This window comes from Octopus bimaculoides, chromosome 11 (assembly GCF_046866305.1).
Source record: "Octopus bimaculoides isolate indiv1 chromosome 11, ASM4686630v1, whole genome shotgun sequence".
In the NCBI taxonomy this organism is placed as follows: domain Eukaryota; kingdom Metazoa; phylum Mollusca; class Cephalopoda; order Octopoda; family Octopodidae; genus Octopus; species Octopus bimaculoides.
Genome location: NC_142938.1, coordinates 67,253,068 through 67,271,695, shown reverse-complemented (window position 1 = coordinate 67,271,695; position 18,628 = coordinate 67,253,068). Strand labels below are relative to the sequence as shown.

At 34.1% G+C, this 18,628-nt stretch overlaps 1 protein-coding gene across 2 annotated transcripts; it reads right to left on the bottom strand.

Annotated features, from left to right (window-relative positions):
* LOC149133386 (cytochrome P450 2B2-like) lies at positions 1–13,836 on the bottom strand. Of its 2 annotated transcripts, XM_089360234.1 has the most exons (8): positions 12,836–13,836; positions 11,678–11,903; positions 8,113–8,239; positions 6,869–7,025; positions 4,778–4,914; positions 3,797–3,893; positions 1,032–1,238; positions 1–472 (listed from the first exon to the last, which is right to left on the bottom strand). In XM_089360234.1, the coding sequence occupies exons 1-8, from the start codon at positions 13,203–13,205 to the stop codon at positions 294–296; spliced, it is 1,500 nt and encodes a 499-aa protein (XP_089216360.1). In that variant the 5' UTR covers positions 13,206–13,836; the 3' UTR covers positions 1–293. The 2 variants fall into 2 exon arrangements, with proteins under 2 accessions (XP_089216360.1, XP_089216361.1); XM_089360235.1 differs by lacking the exon at positions 1,032–1,238 and having other exon boundaries at positions 149–472; positions 12,836–13,478.
* Positions 13,837–18,628: the final 4,792 nt, after the last annotated feature.

The following is an 18,628-nucleotide window of genomic DNA, read 5'->3' as shown; positions in this document are numbered from 1 at the left end:
AAAGAATACAATACTGGAGCTTTATTGATTAGGTTAAACATTACAACTATCATATGACTAGTTATTGTCTTGTCTATTTCTATCCTCTAAATTTTATGAAGTTTATAGGTAGATATTACTGCAATGTAATACCACTAATGAACTGAAATTTATGTAATTTCGTTAAATACCGTTTAAAAATTAACAGTATTCTATTAGAATTTGATATCTTTTTACATCAAAGTGATATACTTTCAACTGTACAGCCAGTGTACTGTGAAGTGGTGCCCTCAAATATATAAGGCAAATATATCTCACAGTGGTATTGCACGGATATTATCATTCACTGGAACGTAAATAATTCCTGGTTGTTTGCCTTCCATTATCATTGGTGTTTCGTCAGGACTTTCCAACCTAAATCTTTGTAAGATATTTGAAAATGCCATGAAAGTTTCAATATTGGCTAGTGATACTCCCGCACATATTCTGGGACCTACAAATAAAACAGAAGATATAAAATAAATAGCGTAATTAAATGTGATAGAATAAAATAAAGTTTACATTTTCATAAAATACAAGTCACTTCTCTATTATACAAAGAATAAATTTAAATATCATAGTTCTTCCTATATTTCAGCGAATAAAATATTTCCTGAATTAAATTTTATATGAACTTTTATCAATAATTAAGATAACATGAAGAGGTAAAGTTTTGCTAATAGAATGATGATTAATTTTAAGTGATCAAAAGACCAAACTTTCGTAAGAAAGAATAATGAATTAATAAAAAACAGTAGACTATTGCTATTTTATTTACCCTGAAGTGATAGCTGCCTAAGAACGATTCGAAGCAGGAGGCTGTATGCTAACAAATAAGCTTTTAGCTATTACCTAGAAAATTGACCTCGTGGGATCCTCAAACAGGATACCACAATCTCCAAATGACATTGCGATTATAAAAAAAAGAAGGCACCATCAGTAACAGGATAATGTTATTGTCTTCCCTCCTGAATATCCGTGCTCTATCATTAAAATCTATTTACAATACTTACCCAAAGAGAAAGGCATGTAAGCCTCATTTTTCTTTAACTCATTATTTTCATCAATCCATCTTTCAGGTCGAAATTCCTCTGGCTTATCCCAATACTTCGGATCATAATGAGCATCCATTAAAAGGAATTGAACAATGGTATTTTTTGGAATATCATAACCTCCTAGTTTTGTGTCTACCGTAGAGGCATGTGGAGCAGTGAGTGGAGCTGTTAAAAGAATTTGTCTCAATATTAACAATGTTGAGATAAATGGTAATTTGATATCGGCTGTTGTCATATGAGAGTACGTTTGGTGATGTAACATTGTAGTGCAAGGTTATTAGTTTATGTCGCTGTAAACCTGGGTTTCATGTTGGGAAGCTGACAAAATATAATATAGGTTTTTGCAGTCATTTTCGTACGTTTTTCATTCAATTTGATAATCGGTTCATTAAAAAAATCGCAAAAAAAAAAGTGCCATGAAGTTAGTCATTCAAATTCGGTTTCCGATCATTCAATTTCGCACTACGATCAAAGAATTTAGCATTTATATGATTCAAATTAAAATACCCATCGAAAGCATTCAAATTAGTCGGAATGCGAGGAAGCGTTTTTTCGAGAATTCAAATTCGTTTCGGAGCAATCTATTTAACTAGTTTTGATTTTATCATAATCATGTTTGATTTTATCATAATCATGTTTGATTTTTTCATAATCATGTTATCATAATCATGTGTTTTCATCATTGTTTATGCTTTAAGCACTCTATCGTATCCGTGTCTTTTTTTATGTTTTCTTATATTTTTGCATCGGCACATATATTTATTGTTAAAGACTTCATGAAATTGCAATCCAGCCTTTTCAATCTTTTAAAGAAACTCACAATTACAACAAACACTCATTTTCTTTGATTTTGAATACACTATGTTGTGATATGCATATGTCTTGTTGAGAAAAGTACATATTTCTTTGATTTTGCATTTTTTCTTTCATCGGGGAAAGGGTGCTATGTACGCTAAGATGGCTATTGAATTACAGCCTTGATAAGGAGAGTTCGTTTGAGAGGATTTAGCCGTCTATTTCCTGGCGGTCGAGGCATCTCGGGAGGTAGTTCTGGGTGTGTCTATACCAATGAACACAATTTTCTGGAGTGATAGCGTCGATATTACGCCTTACAACCTGTTGTATGACATGTGCACGCCATGGTCATGCCGGCTTCTTCTGCAGCTGCCCGGTCGCCAAGGTTCCGCTCGACGGAATGCGCCATTTTCGTATAATTAAAAACAGTGAGTAGGGAGGCAGGAGTTCCAGATTGATTCGTGGATCGACGTCAGCTGGGAGCTCGGCACGAACGTGTGGCCACGCGTTGTCGTAGATCAAGTAGAGAGATTCATCCACTGGAAACATGTCAGCATATGCTCGAACTGTTTCCGCCAAGAACTCCTCGAAAGAGTTTCGTGTAACCAATGGAGTGGTGAACCAGACCGGTTTCTCCCGACACCGCGAAAGTGAGGTTGCAGTTTTTCCCACACTGGCGTTTGACAACTCGACGACCAGGAACGCCTTGAGGGGCTCGACCAAAAGACCGCCCGGTCGAAATGTTGTACCCACATTAATCAATGAATACGCAATGTCTGACGACTCCCTCTTCCATAAACCAATGCGCGTACTCATAACGCTTTTCCGGTGTTCTTGAGCCAACTCCATAGTTATCTCAATATTCCATCTAGAGCCCGTGATATTGCAGACACGGAAACAGGCGGCTTTCCGGGCAAAACTACCTCTAAGTCCCTTTTCATCTGTTGAAGAGTTGCAAGTGGGTTGGCATCAATAATCCCCTGAAGCATTTCCTCACCAACATTAATGTGGTGGGCACAGACCGTAGGTATGTTGCTATTATGGAATGGGCAGTACTCCTTTTAATGACAAGTGTTTCTGCTGGTTTCAGGCAATCAGTTTGATAGCCCTTGAAGGCGCCATACAGCCTTGCTTTGTCTTCGTCCTATATACGCATGTACCTTACGCATGGCTCCATGATTGCAAGTTGTTGTAATAGAAAGGTATATAAAATGCAACTGATACCAGCCGATTACGGATGTTGCAATGTAAAAAACTTTCGTGGACAAAAGAATCACATGATTTATTTTTTCCTTGTAGCTATAACATCATAGTAAAATCTGCATGACAAAACATGGCATTTAAACTTGACATTTATAAAATTCACTTCTTAGAATGTTAGTGAAAACTCACATGTAGAATCAGAGCTAAATGGGAAAGACTTATTCCGAACTTGAATGTTTACGTGCGAATTTGAATGCTCAAAAAGATGCTTCTTCACATTTTAATTTCAATGATGTAAATACTAAATTCTTTGACCGAAGTGAGAAATTAAATGATCTAAAAACGAATTTGAATGACTAACTTCATGGTACTAATTTTCTTCGTGACTTTGAATGGCTCGATTACCAAGTTGAATGATAAATGTAGGAAAATGAATGTAAAAACCTATATTGAATGGATGTAAAATCGTAATGTAACTATAGATTTCAGCTGACATAAAATTGAGCGTCCGCTAATATGTAAATGATTAATTCCTTCTAACAGACTTCCCTTCTTTGACTCTTCTTTGACAAAGGATCTAATAATTTGATACCCACATTATATGTGTGATGATTCATTTTCTCTCTTTTGTGCTAAAATCATTTCGTTATTGGACAAAATATAGAAAGTATGGCGTGTGGAATAGCTTCTCTTCAACAATAAAAGTTATGTCACTGCTTGCTTACCAACAGGAGCAATTCTCTGGACTTCAAGTAGAGTCGCTGCAACGTATGTCAGGTGTCGTTTGTCTTCCATAGTGACAGGTCTATTCAGATCGGTGATCTGAAATTAACAATTCGTTACAATGAATATCTATATTTCTAATATTCTAAATATGTGCGCGTGTCCGTGTGTGTGTGTGTGTGTGCGTGCGTGTGTATATAATCCATTCATTCTTAATACAGTCTGGTAAATTCGACATGAGTATGCTAATCACTGTTGTATTTCTGATTCGGAGAACACATCCTTTCAAAGGAATGTGCGTTCACAATGTGCTCTATTCATGATGGAAATGGGACGTTATGACACTGCAAAATTTCGGTCTGGTTTTGTCTCTTCTGTCAAAGCTAGCTCTAAATCGATGATCTAGTTAAGAAAACTGGGTCTTATTTATGAAATGAATTGTTCTCAGCCGGTGAAATATGACAGGGCTTAGCATATTTATGTTTGAATCTGACGCAACGTCTTATGGATGCAAATGTGTGTCATTTTGTTTGCATATATACATTGCTTGTGTGTGTATTTATGTATGTACATATATGTCTACGTATATACATATATATGTGTGTGTGAGTGTGTGTATGTATATATGAATGCATGCATGTATGTATGTATATGTATATATGTATATTGGTGCAAGAAGGAAGAATATGAGTATATGTGCACTTTTTATTAATATTTTTAGTAATATTTTGGAGAAGTAAGAGGGTGAGTCACACACACAATCTCACACGCATACACACACACACACACACACACACACACACACACACACACACACACACACACACACAGTATTAAAGTTTAAGGTTGTGTGTCGTCGTTGGCACATATCAAGGGCAAACGACGTAAGTGTTAAGATACTTACTACGCAATCTTATAGCACAGATTGAAATATTTTTAATAAAAATAAACGAAGTATATAAATGAAAGAATCTCATTTTTACCTTCTCGATTTCTACTCGACATTTGGCCTGTATGTCAGGATATTTGGCCATATGGATAAAAGCCCAGTTAAGAACGGTAGATGTTGTGTCTGTTCCAGCCGTAAAAAGATCCATAATCGCCTGGAAAATATTCTCTTCTACAAAAGTAGGAGAAATAATTAAAATTAAACAACTTTAATAACTGTGTAAATCGAAACAATATAAAGTATATGTATGTATGTATGTATGTCATTATTACGTTTATTTCAATATTTCTTGTTAATAGAGAAAGAACCAGTTTCTAACCTAGATCCAAGGTTCCTTCATTGGAATTTCAACATCAACAACAGGTATTTTTGTTTGTATGTATGTATGTATGTATGTATGTATGTATGTCATTATTAAGTTTATTTCAAGATTTCTTGTCAATAGAGAAAGAACCAGTTTCTAACCTAGATCCAAGGTTCCTTTATTGGAATTTCAACATCAACAACAGGTATTTTTGTTTGTATGTGTGTATGTATGTATGTATGTATGTATGTACAGATTTGTATGTTTTATGTATGTCTTCTCATGCATATAGTTACGTATCTAGACATGCTCATATATATTTAAATGATAAACCTTTGGAAAGTTTTACTGATTTTTGCTGTTCCAGTGATGGATTGAATCTTTAGTCTTCCAATTAATTTTCTCCTTTCTGGTTTTGAGAAGTCTAATTTCTTAAGATTGGTATTTAGGCAGTGTGTTACATATCTCAGTTCTCCAAGAATTACAGGTATAAACCTGAACCTGTAATCTGGATAGAGTAACTGCAGATTTCTCAATAGTTCAGCGTAGGTGATCTCTTTTTCACTGATCTTCAGCTTTATGTTAACATCCGATGGGCAGCTAATTTCCACAACTGTGCACAGTTTCTCTTCTCAATCCCAAATCATTATATCAGGTCTGTTGTGCTTACATTTTATTGAGGTCATCAGTGGTACATTCCACCAGTATTCCTTTTCATTACGAGTGGCTATGGCTTCTACCACTTTGTGGGTTTTTATTTCTTTGTCCTCGGGATTATCCTTCCGACGGATTTCAACATAGAGTGTCCTAGCTACAACGTCATATCTCATCGGTATGTAATATCGTGATGACATTTTCGGACAACTGCTTATGATGTGGGTGATACCTTCAGTGTGAACTCCACTAAGTCTGCATTGGTTGTCACATTTTACGGCTTTTCCTGCATTTGTATCTCTTTTGTTGTATGTATGTATGCATGTATGTATGTATGTATGTATGTATGTATGTATGTATGTATGTATGTATGTATGTATGTATGTATGTATGTATGTATGTATGCTGCAAAGAGAGAGAGAGAGAGAGAGAGAGAGAGAGAGAGAAAGAGAGATACATATATGTATATGTCTGTGTGAGTGTGTATTATGTACGTCCGTACGTAAGAATGTATCTATGAATGGATGAATATATGTGGATGTCTGTCTGTGTGTAGATAAATGCAGAAAGAAAATATATATGCTTCTGTTTATTATTTTTATAATTAGTCATGATCATGATACGTTCTTTCAGTAATAATTTATTGCATGTTCCATATAACGTTTATTTATAATACTTACGAGTGGAGGCGCAATGGCCCAGTGGTTAGGGCAGCGGACTCGCGGTCATAAGATCGTGGTTTCGATTCCCATACCGGGCGTTGTGAGTGTTTATTGATCGAAAACACCTACAGCTCCACGAGGCTCCGGCAGGGGATGGCGGCGAACCCTGCTGTACTCATTCGCCACAACATTCTCTTACTTCCTGTTTCTGTTGTGCCTGTAATTCAAAGGGTCAGCCTTGTCACACGGTGTCACGCTGAATTTCCCCGAGAACTACGTTAAGGGTACTAGTGTCTGTGGAGTGCTCAACCACATTCACGTTAATTTCACGAGCAGGCTGTTCCGTTGATCGGATCAACTGGAATCCTCGACGTCGTAAGCGACGGAGTGCCAACAATTATACTTACGTAATATTCTCTTTTTCTTTTTGTATGAAATAAATTTTATTTTCTATATGTAATATCTTGAACGAAACAAGAGAAACATAACAGTTCGTGTAACTCACCAGATAAAGATTCATTGTTTGGTTCCTTCTCAAGTGTGAGTAAGTAGACGTCAACGAAATCTCTTATGTAGTCACCATTGTATGTTTCCTTATGTTCCCTGATTTTCTCTTTTACATAATTTCGGATCTTATTGTTCGTCTTGATAATTTTTTCTAGCTATTGTGAAAAAATTAGCATCAGTGGCCTATGTATCCAACTAAGCGTTTTATAGCATTTTGTTTTCATCTACATTCATTAACGTTCTACGCTGGACTCGAATTTCCTGCTTTTGTAGTCAACAGAATAAATATAATCGTTATGCTAAGCCAAATCAATCAGCTATATTCATTAATTAATACAAATTGTATCCACGATTGTCTTATGCCACATCTGTAAAAGACAATATTATTTACAAACAAAACTCTTTATAATTAAGATATTTTACTAAACAAATTGTTTTGTGGAAGTATAAAAGTATTATAAATTATATTGATATGTAGTGGCGCGAAATTATGGCCGCCATTAAGGAAGTACAATCTACGCATGCGCAAGGGACTTGCCTTCCCGGAAGCCCCTCGAGTGCGCATGCGTAGTAAAACCAGTACTTAAAGCGCTTCTTTCGTTTTCTAAGCCTCTTCAGCATGATACCTTCGACGTGACAACAACTTGCTCCTTTCAGATCCCTCAACGAAGCTTTTAACCTTCCGATGCTGATTACAAATTAACCAGCGACTACCAGGCTGAATGACACAGGATTTGTAAAACCAAGCATCACCAAAAATAGAACTTATTTTTATTATGTTGTTAATTGTCCTACTGTTTCTTAATATATAATTTCGTTGAAAGGTGATAGAGAGAGAGACTAATGTCTCTATTGCAACTATCAACCTTTTACAGATATATATGTGGGTATTTATAAAATGCAAACGTTACTATTGTCTTCATTGTAGGCCCAACTTCGTTGGAGAATTAGTGATAATTATTAGGCAAAGTTGAATGGTCATAGAAGAAACTTAACATGGAGGAGAGGTGTAAAGGTAAATCAACATATCCGAGAAAAATGTCGAAAGGTTTAAATAAGACATTAATTTTATTACTTGAAAATCAAATTCTGGTACTATATTGATCTGGCAATTTTCTCCTAACACATTGAACAGTCACAATAAGGTTAAGATAGAATTTTGAGTTTGGCAAAGCTATATTTTCTGGGTTCAAAACTTGATTTAATATCATTCAAATTTCAATATGAAGTGCTTATACTTACGAGAGAATTCCATTGGAAAAATCTCAGAAATGGAAAGAAATTCTCTGGCATAAATGAATTTAGATTGTTGAAGATAAATCTCAAGTCGTCAACTACTTCCTGAAACTCAGGTTCACCAAATCTGATCCTTCAATTACAAAATATATAATATACCGTTACATAATATAATATTTCATGATATTATATAAAATAATATAATACAATATATTATACATACATATACGTGTGTCTGTATGTTAATGCATGTGTGTGTGTGTGTGTGTGTGTGTGTGTGTGTGTGAGTGCGTGTGTGTGCGTGCGTGTATCCTTTATTCTTTCCTTATTAGAGTCATCAGACTGTGGCTATGCTTTAGGATAGTTAAAATATGTTTGTGTCATATTTCAACTGATAAAGGCAAATTCACAGCAGCTACCGTGCTGTAGTGAATTTGCTCTTAGCAGTTGAAATATGTCACAAATATATTTTAACTATCCTAAAGCACTTAACCATTACGCCATATGCCCGTGGGCGGAATTTGAACTCAAAACGTAGCGGCAGACGAAATACTGCTATGCATTTCGCCCGGTGTGCTAAAGATTCTGCCAGCTCGCCGCCTTCCAAATGCCGCATATTAGAGGTAGAAGAGGCTCTCAATAATAACACTGCCTAAGGTATTAGCTTAGAGATTTAGTTGAAAGAGGAAATGTCGTCCTGTTTCCGATGTTAATCCTTCATTTGAAGAAATAAATAAATATATATATATAAATATATATATATATATATATATATATATATATATATATATATGTTGTTGTACTTGGGGATGGTCATATTGCCAGTTTAGCCAATAAAAATACACGCACTGTATATTTGGTGTTAATTTGCTTCAGCTTTATATTACATTAATCTTAATCTTATTTCGGCCAGAGTTCTTTCGTCACACTTCTGTGACCTCATCAGTGGTCCTTTGTTTCCTTCTTTCTTATGTGTGTCTCACCTTGCTAACTATCAGCCATTTTGTATTTTGTATTCCTATTGTATGTGTCTACGCATGCGTGTCCTTCAATGTGTCTGTGTCTTTTGTAAGTGCATGTGTGTATGGGGAGTGTCTGTATCACCTATATTCTCTGTTAATACGTGTTCGTTTGTATTTGTTTTTATTTATTTATTTGTTCATGTGTTTTTTCTTTTTTTTGTGTTTAATTAAATTTTGTTAACGTATGTAGTATTTAATTCCATTTGTTTATCTATGTATTGTATTATACTTTGTTCATATTATTATTGGTTTATGGGTAACATGTTGTCACAGGATTTTGCAGTGGAAAAGTGCGTGGAGATGATCAACGAGAGCGAAGTAGAGTTCCAAAAAGTCAACACAGAAGAACTGGGCCTCCTACTTAGATTGACATATGACGATGTATATCTAGATAGATACGACCTTAGAGATTTCTGCCCTAGTAGACGTCTAAGAGGTAGACCACCCACAATTACCTCTATGGCTAGGAAGACCCCTATAGAGAGATGGAGTGGATGGACCAGAGCCATACGGACCCTCACTAATATCCACCAGATAAAGAAAATGATCGCACATGCACTAGGAGCTAGTATAAAGGTCACCCTAAAAGGCCACACCTTTAAATTTAACAACAAATTATACGCCCAGGACGAGGGGGCAGCCATCGGTGTTAGTATCGCCGGTGATGTGGCCAATCTCTTCATGGTATGGTGGGACAGAAGGCTTAAGGAACGCCTGACACAGAACTCCATACTCGTGAATGTGTACTCTCGATATGTCGATGATATCAACTTAGTGGTAAAGACACCCCCACAAGAGAGTACCCCTGAAATAGAAATAGAAACTAAGACTATGGAGAGCATCCAGCAAATAGCTAACTCCATCCACCATAGTATATTAAAGTTACGATAGACTACCCTACTAAACACCCTAACCATAGATTACTTGTATTAGATACTGAACTCTGGCTAGAAACTAAGAACAATAAAACCAGAATCCTCCATCCACACTATACAAAACCTATGGCCTCCAAATACCTGATCCACCGGAACTCGGCTATTGCGGACAATGCCAAATTCAACATATTGATGGCAGACCTCGTCAGAGTAATGCGAAATGTCTCCTGCATGTGCGACCCTACAGAATTAAAGAGACATATACAACATTTCGTCCACCGCATGCAGTTCTCAGGTTACAGCCATAAAGAAAGGATCAGGGTATACAAAGGAGCTATGAAGAAGTTTGAAACAATCAAACGCAACGATAGGAATGGGATTTGCCCACTCTATAGGAGCAAATCATGGAACACCATAGAAAGGACTAAGAAGAAAATAGGGAAGGCAAGCTCATGGTACGATAGCCACAAGTACCAGAGCGTCATGTTGGTCGACACCACCCCTAGAGGCGAACTGGCGTACCGCTTTAGAAGGGCCCTAGACAAACTTAAGCTAAGAATTAAGGTTGTTGAAAGGCCAGGCAACCCTATTAAATCCCTTATCAGTAGAACATACCCTTTCAGTAGAACCCCCTGCACTGGTAGGAACTGTATCGTATGTAGATTTAGCCCACAAACGAACTGCAAAACCAGAAATGTGGTCTATAGTATAAGATGTACAGAGGGACGATGCAGAAATAAGACAATGACATATGTAGGCGAAAGAGCATAGGGGAGCGGGCAAACGAACATTGGAGGGAACTTAAGGAAGGGAAGAACTCATCAGTTCTGTACCAACACGCTGAGCAAGAACATAGAGGCTCAATCAACAACATAGAAATTAAAATCTTATCTACACATAGCAGTGATGCAGCACTTAGACAAATTACTGAAGCTACATACATAATAGAAGAGAAACCTAGCCTGAATAGGAAACTAGAATGGAACACTAACACACACCACTAACAAACCACAAACTACAGCATGTGACAACATGTTACCCATAAACCAATAATAATATGAACAAAGTATAATACAATACATAGATAAACAAATGGAATTAAATACTACATACGTTAACAAAATTTAATTAAACACAAAAAAAAGAAAAAACACACACATGAACAAATAAATAAATAAAAACAAATACAAACGAACACATATTAACAGAGAATATAGGTGATACAGACACTCCCCATACACACATGCACTTACAAAAGACACAGACACATTGAAGGACACGCATGCGTAGACACATACAATAGGAATACAAAATACAAAATGGCTGATAGTTAGCAAGGTGAGACACACATAAGAAAGAAGGAAACAAAGGACCACTGATGAGGTCACAGAAGTGTGACGAAAGAACTCTGGCCGAAATAAGATTAAGATTAATGTAATATAAAGCTGAAGCAAATTAACACCAAATATACAGTGCGTGTGTTTTTATTGGCTAAACTGGCAATATGACCATCCCCAAGTACAACAACATCTGTTTCAACACACGATTTCACATCAAAAGTGTTGCAAAACAAATATGTATATATATATATATATATATATATATATATGAATATATGTTAATATACAATGCATACATATTAAATACATACTATTTGTGTTGATTTCTACTAACCTTTCACCAAATATCATATAATATACAATACTCAAAGAGAAGTGTCCCAGCGGGTCTTTCAAGGAAAACGGTTTACAATTCTGACATTGAAAAACATCGGCTAAGTTCTGGGTTTCCAAGTATATCTGCTCTTCTAGCTTTTTCTTACCCATTCCTAAATCCCGCAGTGTTGAAATAGTAAACTTTTTCAATTCCTTCCATTCTTTTCCTGTATTAAAGAAGATTCCTAAAACAATAGTGAAGATATAAAAAAAACATAAGTACTTATAAACTGTTTTACGTGTTTTGGAAAGTTTAATACTGAAAACAAGAAAAAAAAAAGAAAATATAAGAGATAGTTATAGATAATAACACCATAAAAGGCCCTTAAATATCTCGGACCAAATATCATTCTCTACAGTTCTTTAATTACCCTTGTCACCTCAGTGTCCAAGAGTTTAGTCATCGCTCCTAGATGCACATTATGTACGTCAGAAAATATTGTTGTGACCGGATTCAACATTCGAGAGGCAAATGCTCTCAGCCAATGGGTTCCAGTCCATAAAACATTCTGATAGCTGGAGACTTGTGAGTATCTCTACTCTAACCTGTGCCGTTATTCCTGACACCACACCTGAATACTGGAGTCTCCATCCTCCATACAAACGCTTAAGCGTGAATTTAAATTTCTAAGGACCCCGCCCCACCTAATCGACATCTGGGACCGCTTGAAAAGTTCTGTATAATATCACTAAGAATACAAAATTTAGGAAATTTTCTAAGAGGCACAACTAACACCAGAAGAGATCGAAAAAAAAAAATACTAGAGAAACTAAAAACCGCACTAGGTGTGTTGTTATCAGCAGATAAACCTGGTAACTTATGTCATAAAAAGAATGAAATGTTATAAGAAGAATGAAATATAGTGGTAATATGCTTGCACAATTTTCTTTGAAAACTAGGAGAAAAGTAAATAGATCGAGTAGGCAGTTGTTCGACCAACGGGACACCGAAATAAGAAACAAAGAAGCACAGAGTAAAATCGTCAGAGAAAGTTGGGAAATGTGGATGCAGAACTGAATTCTGTGTTAGTTGTGGAAACGGGGTAAAATGTAAGGTGTGTGTGTGTGGTGGGGGATTGAAAGCGATAACATTTGTTGACGTAAATAAATGACTTACCTTTATTTTTGGCTAATCTCTTCGGTACGTACATCCAGTGGGGTCTTGCTTTCAATTCATCTCCTTTCTTTACCAATCCTTCTAAAATCCACTCTGTTTTGCATACAATCACCAAGGTTTCAGAACCAAATTTGAGTCTGAAGATATCTCCAAATTGTTTTCGAAGATCTTTCATCTTTAAATTAATATCTGTGGTTGTAGCCATCTGAGGTATATTTCCAATAATTGGAAAAGCTATTGGACCCGGAGGTAAATTGTAATTATATTTCGATCTAGTTATAAGCCATCGTACGAGCAATAAAGTGACTAATCCAATCAGAAGACTTTGTATATTAATAGCTTCTACAAAATACGATGCTGAAACATCCATAATCCTATGTTATTGTTGCAATAATGTATTTGTATTTTCGCTAAGAGCCCAGTTTTCTTAAAGACTAGTGTGGTTTACTACCTATACACAGATTTGTGCAGGTAACATGAGATTATTATGCTTGAAGTCAACCGAATATAAGTAGGTTAGTAATTTAACAACAAAGTTGTATGCAAAATCTATTTCTATAATCGAGGTCACTTTAATTTTAAGTGCATACATATTAAGTTCACTCTATAGTCATCTTGTTCCCACGCGTGCAGTTTAACTGGAATAGATTATCAATTTGGTGGTCACAAGTTTGGCGTTACATGATTGTAACGATTTGTCTGATATCCATTCACGGGTTATGTGAGCTTTCTGAAAAGGTGCTGAGATTTGGTGCAACTCGTATGACCTACATTACATACTTCATCAAACCAGGGCTAAGCAACTGTCCCCAGCACTTCAAGATACTCTGCAGCATTGATTCTAAGATCCGTGGACCAATGAGAAGTGGTATAATTTGAGCTTCGTTACTTACCACCATACTTGAACACCACAAAGTAAGCTAGAAACACTCTCGTTACACTTAAAATAGTTCATCTCGCTTTAGAAACTGGTTACAACTACAGGGGCTAAGATATTCAGTGAACTGAACACAATGAATAGAAGGTCGTAAACGTAACAGAGAATACTTGTCAGGATACCGGCTTCAGTGACTTTTGGTAATGTAAACAGTGACTTAAAAGAGGAAAGAGAACATATAAACAAAATAATCTTACATAATTTACCTGTTTGATTTCTTCCCGACACTTGTTCTGTATATCACGATATTTTGCCATAAAGAGAAAGACCAGGTAAAAGTGGTAGAAGTTGTATCTATTCCACCCCCAAATATATCAACAATTGCACGGAACATATTCACCCGTGGGAAAGAAGAAAAAAGAATTAGAATTAAACAACTTACGCCATACGGTTAAAAGGTAAACGAATAAATGAAGGAATGACAATCGAGATAAATAAAATTTAAACGAATACAAACAGATAGAAAAATGTATTAAAACATCTTCCGTGGAAACCTTCACTATGATTCGTACATTATTAATAAATTTTTGAGCAAAAGAATATAAATATATGAATTCGTCCAAGTTTCCGTTCTTAAAGTGTTAAAGTAACAACGATGCCGAAGTAACAAAAGGAACGAAGTTAGAGCTTTGATGAGGCTAATGAAATCTGTACGTATTAGGGACATTTTCTTTTTTTGCACTCAAAACTCTTTCTCACTCAAATAAATATGTTTCAGTTTCAATAAACTAAAATATATATATGTATGTATGTATGTATGTATGTAGTCATACATACATCTACATATACATACATATATAGCATTTATCTGTGTGTGTGTTTTACGCATCTTTCTGTCTGTCTGTATGTATTCATACATACATGCATATATATACAATTAAACCTTGGGAGAGGCATTATGCCGGTAATAAACACACGCACTGGTTCAGTCCTTTATTAATTTATATAGTCTTTTGTTAAATTATTTCATTGCACTCTTGCAATCTCTTCAGTAACTTGTCTCTCCACTTCCATTTATTTTGAATGTATATTCAAAATAAATGGAAGTGGAGAGACAAGTTACTGAAGAGATTGCAAGAGTGCAATGAAATAATTTAACAAAAGACTATATAAATTAATAAAGGACTGAACCAGTGCGTGTGTTTATTACCGGCATAGTGCCTCTCCCAAGGTTTAATTGTATTTCTTTCAACACACGTATCCACATCAAGAATCTTGCACACGAAATACACATACGAAATATGCATATATATATATATATATATATATATATATATATATATATATATATATTATTTTTGAAAGATTTCAAAAGCTGATGTTCAGAGTTTTAAAGTAAGTGATCGTTAAACAATACAACGATTGTTTACGTGAAACTCAAATTTCATTTTGTGAAGTCGTTTTAGCTTCAATAAATCGCTGTGTCACTCTTCCTTTAGTATTCGAATATAATTTTCTCAACCTTGTTTTGCATCTGTGTGCACCCATGTGTGCATCTCTCTATCTCACTTTTTCTCTTTCTCTGTGTCTATCTTTCTCTCTCTTTGCCTTTCTCTGTTTCTTTCTCACTGTCTCAATCTCTCTCTGTCTCACTCATATATATATATATATATATATATATATATATATATATATATATATATATATATATATATATATATATATATTCATAAACATATTTAGAATATGTAATATAATATAGGTGCAAGCGTGGAAGTTTGGTATGAAGCTTACTTCTCAACCACACGGGTCCGGGTTCAATCCCACTACGTGGAACCTTGGGCAAATCTCTTTTACTATAGCTTCTGGTCTTGTGAGTGGATTTGGTAGAAAGAAACTGAAAGAACCCCGTCGTATATATATATATATATATATACATATATATATATATATATATATATATATGTGTGTGTGTGTGTGTGTGTGTATGTATGTGTCTGTGTTTACCCCCACCCCCACATATATATATATATTTTTTTACTTGTTTCAGTCATTTGGTTCAAATCGACCTCAGGACTTACTGTTTGTAAGCCTAGTACTTATTCTATCGGTAACTTTTGCCGAACCGCTATGTTACGGAGGACGTAAACACACCACATCGGTTGTCAAGTGATGGTGGGGGTGAGGGACAAATACAGGCAGACAAACTTATACATACATATGCATATATATATATATATATATACATATGCATATATATACATATATATATACATATATATATATATATACATATATATATACATATATATATATATATATATACATATATATATACATATATATATATATATACATATATATATACATATATATATATATATACATATATATATACATATATATATATATATACATATATATATACATATATATATATATATATACATATATATATACATATATACATATATATATATATATATATATATATACATATATATATATATATATATACATATATATATATATATATATACATATATACATATATATATATATATATATACATATATATATATATATATATACATATATATATATATATATATATATATACATATATATATATATATATATATATATACATATATATATATATATATATACATATATATATATATATATATATATATACATATATATATATATATATATATACATATATATATATATATATATACATATATATATATATATATATACATATATATATATACATATATATATATATATATATATATACATATATATATATATATATATATATATATATATATATATATATATATATATATATAAACCAAAGTAGCTAGTTATTAAATCTCAAGAAGAATTATAGTTAGTAACGTATCCTTAACAGTAAATCGAGTTATCAAAGGGTGCAAAGGTGCAGAGTGTTGCACCGAGAATCTGCCTGGGGTTAAACTAGTAGTACTCGCAGCAGTATGTGTTTGGCTATTTTTAGAATTGATGCCAAATTTGTTTTTAGAACACCTACTGCTGCTGTCCAAAGGAATTGGTATAAAAGACAGAAAACCAGCCAGTCTATTACAGTCTGTTAAAGTCTGTGATACCGGCCATGATGAAATACCACAAGGTATAGAAAATATGTATTCGCCTTTATATATTTAATCCTTTATATTGAACACTCAATATTTCATCTATTCAATAAGACATATTCCATATATTCAATAAGACATTCAATACTTTATTTCATAGTACCATCCATTTTTATATTATATATTGTATATTCCATATTCTGTATCCCACATTAATTTTACAAGAATATAAATAAAACATAAAAAACAGACAGAGTTGGAACTCTTTTAAACAAAATAATATATTCCTCCATACACAATCATACAAAACCCCTTTTTTTGGTATTTATTTTTACTCACACACACACACACACACACACACACACACACACACAGACATATATATATATATATATATATATATATATATATATATATATATGTGTGTGTGTGTGTGTGTGTGTGTATGTTTGTGTGTCTGTGTTTGTCCCCACCACCCCAACATCGCTTGACAACCGATGCTGGTGTGTTTACGTCCCCGTAACTTAGCGGTTCGGCAAAAGAGACCGATAGAATAAGTACTAGGCTTACAAAGAATAAGTCCTGGGGTCGATTTGCTCGACTAAAGGCGGTGCTCCAGCATGGCCACAGTCAAATGGCTGAAACAAGTAAAAGAGTATATGGAAATGAGGGGGTATTTGCTTACTTTATCCGCTGCTATAAACTATGAATGATCTATAAAGCGGTATAGAAAAGATATATCGAAAAGAGTTTTTGAATAATTTAAAAGAAAATCAAAAAATCAGAATTGTGAAAAGTGTAGGGGAGATAACACATAAGGAGGAAAATATATGGTCTTATTTTCATTTATCTTTATAGTGTTACGCTATCAGTTTTTTTTATGCTATCAGTATTTTTAGGGTTATTTACATGGTGATAATAATTTTTATTCTTATTATGAATCTTATTTATGCTATGACGTGACGTTCATCATGCTTAAGTTTAATTTTAATATTATAACGATGGGTTTGTTTAACATGATTGTTATATTTATGAATAGTATTGGGAGTTATAATTGTTTGTTTAGGTATTTAAGTTTCTAGTCTTAACATTATTATTTATGTAATTATATTTAATATGATTTTTATTAGTGTTTGTAGTCCTTATTGTTACTTAATTTCATATTTATATCCTGCCTTCGTAAGTCGTACGTTGTAGCAGTCTTTCAGTTTATTAAATACTTCTTCGTTAGATGATAGCAAATTTATTCTTCTCGGTTTTTCTATAATATCGCGTAGATGGATACTGTTTGCGTTCATGTATCTTATGTTGGCGTTAGGATTATGATAAGGTTGGTAAATTGAAATATTACAGCTGAAGTTGACGTCGGGGAAATTCACGGAGATGTCAACTTTTTCAATAGAAATTGAGAGTCCTTGGTTTTTAAAGAATGTATGTAGTAATTTTCTAACTTTCTATTTGAAGTGTTCCTTACTAAGAAAAGGGCGTCGTCTCGGTATTGTCCGCCTTCGAATTCAGGGAATTCCTCATTAAATTTGTGTAGAAGATATATACCAACCAAGTCGGTTACTACCTGCGCCCATCGGCATATCGAAGCAATCAGGTGTATGCTTTCTTGTCCAGTATTTGCCTTCATGTAATATTACTGTTTTTCTAGCGAATATTAGTGCCTAATTTAATAAAATTGGGTTATTTGATTGGTAATAGTCATTAATGTTTAATTGGATGAATTTGCATTTTTTCTTGCCGTGAATGTCGGTAAACCAGCTAATTGCATCTTGCCATTAGAAAGAG

Coding starts and splice junctions, on each gene's coding strand:
- LOC149133386 (XM_089360234.1), bottom strand. CDS start 13,205: ATGGATGTTTCAGCATCGTATTTTGTAGAAGCTATTAATATACAAAGT. Junction 8,240..11,677: donor TATATGATATTTGGTGAAAG/GTTAGTAGAAAT, acceptor TTGTAATTGAAG/GATCAGATTTGGTGAACCTG. Junction 473..1,031: donor TTACATGCCTTTCTCTTTGG/GTAAGTATTGTA, acceptor TTTTATTTGTAG/GTCCCAGAATATGTGCGGGA.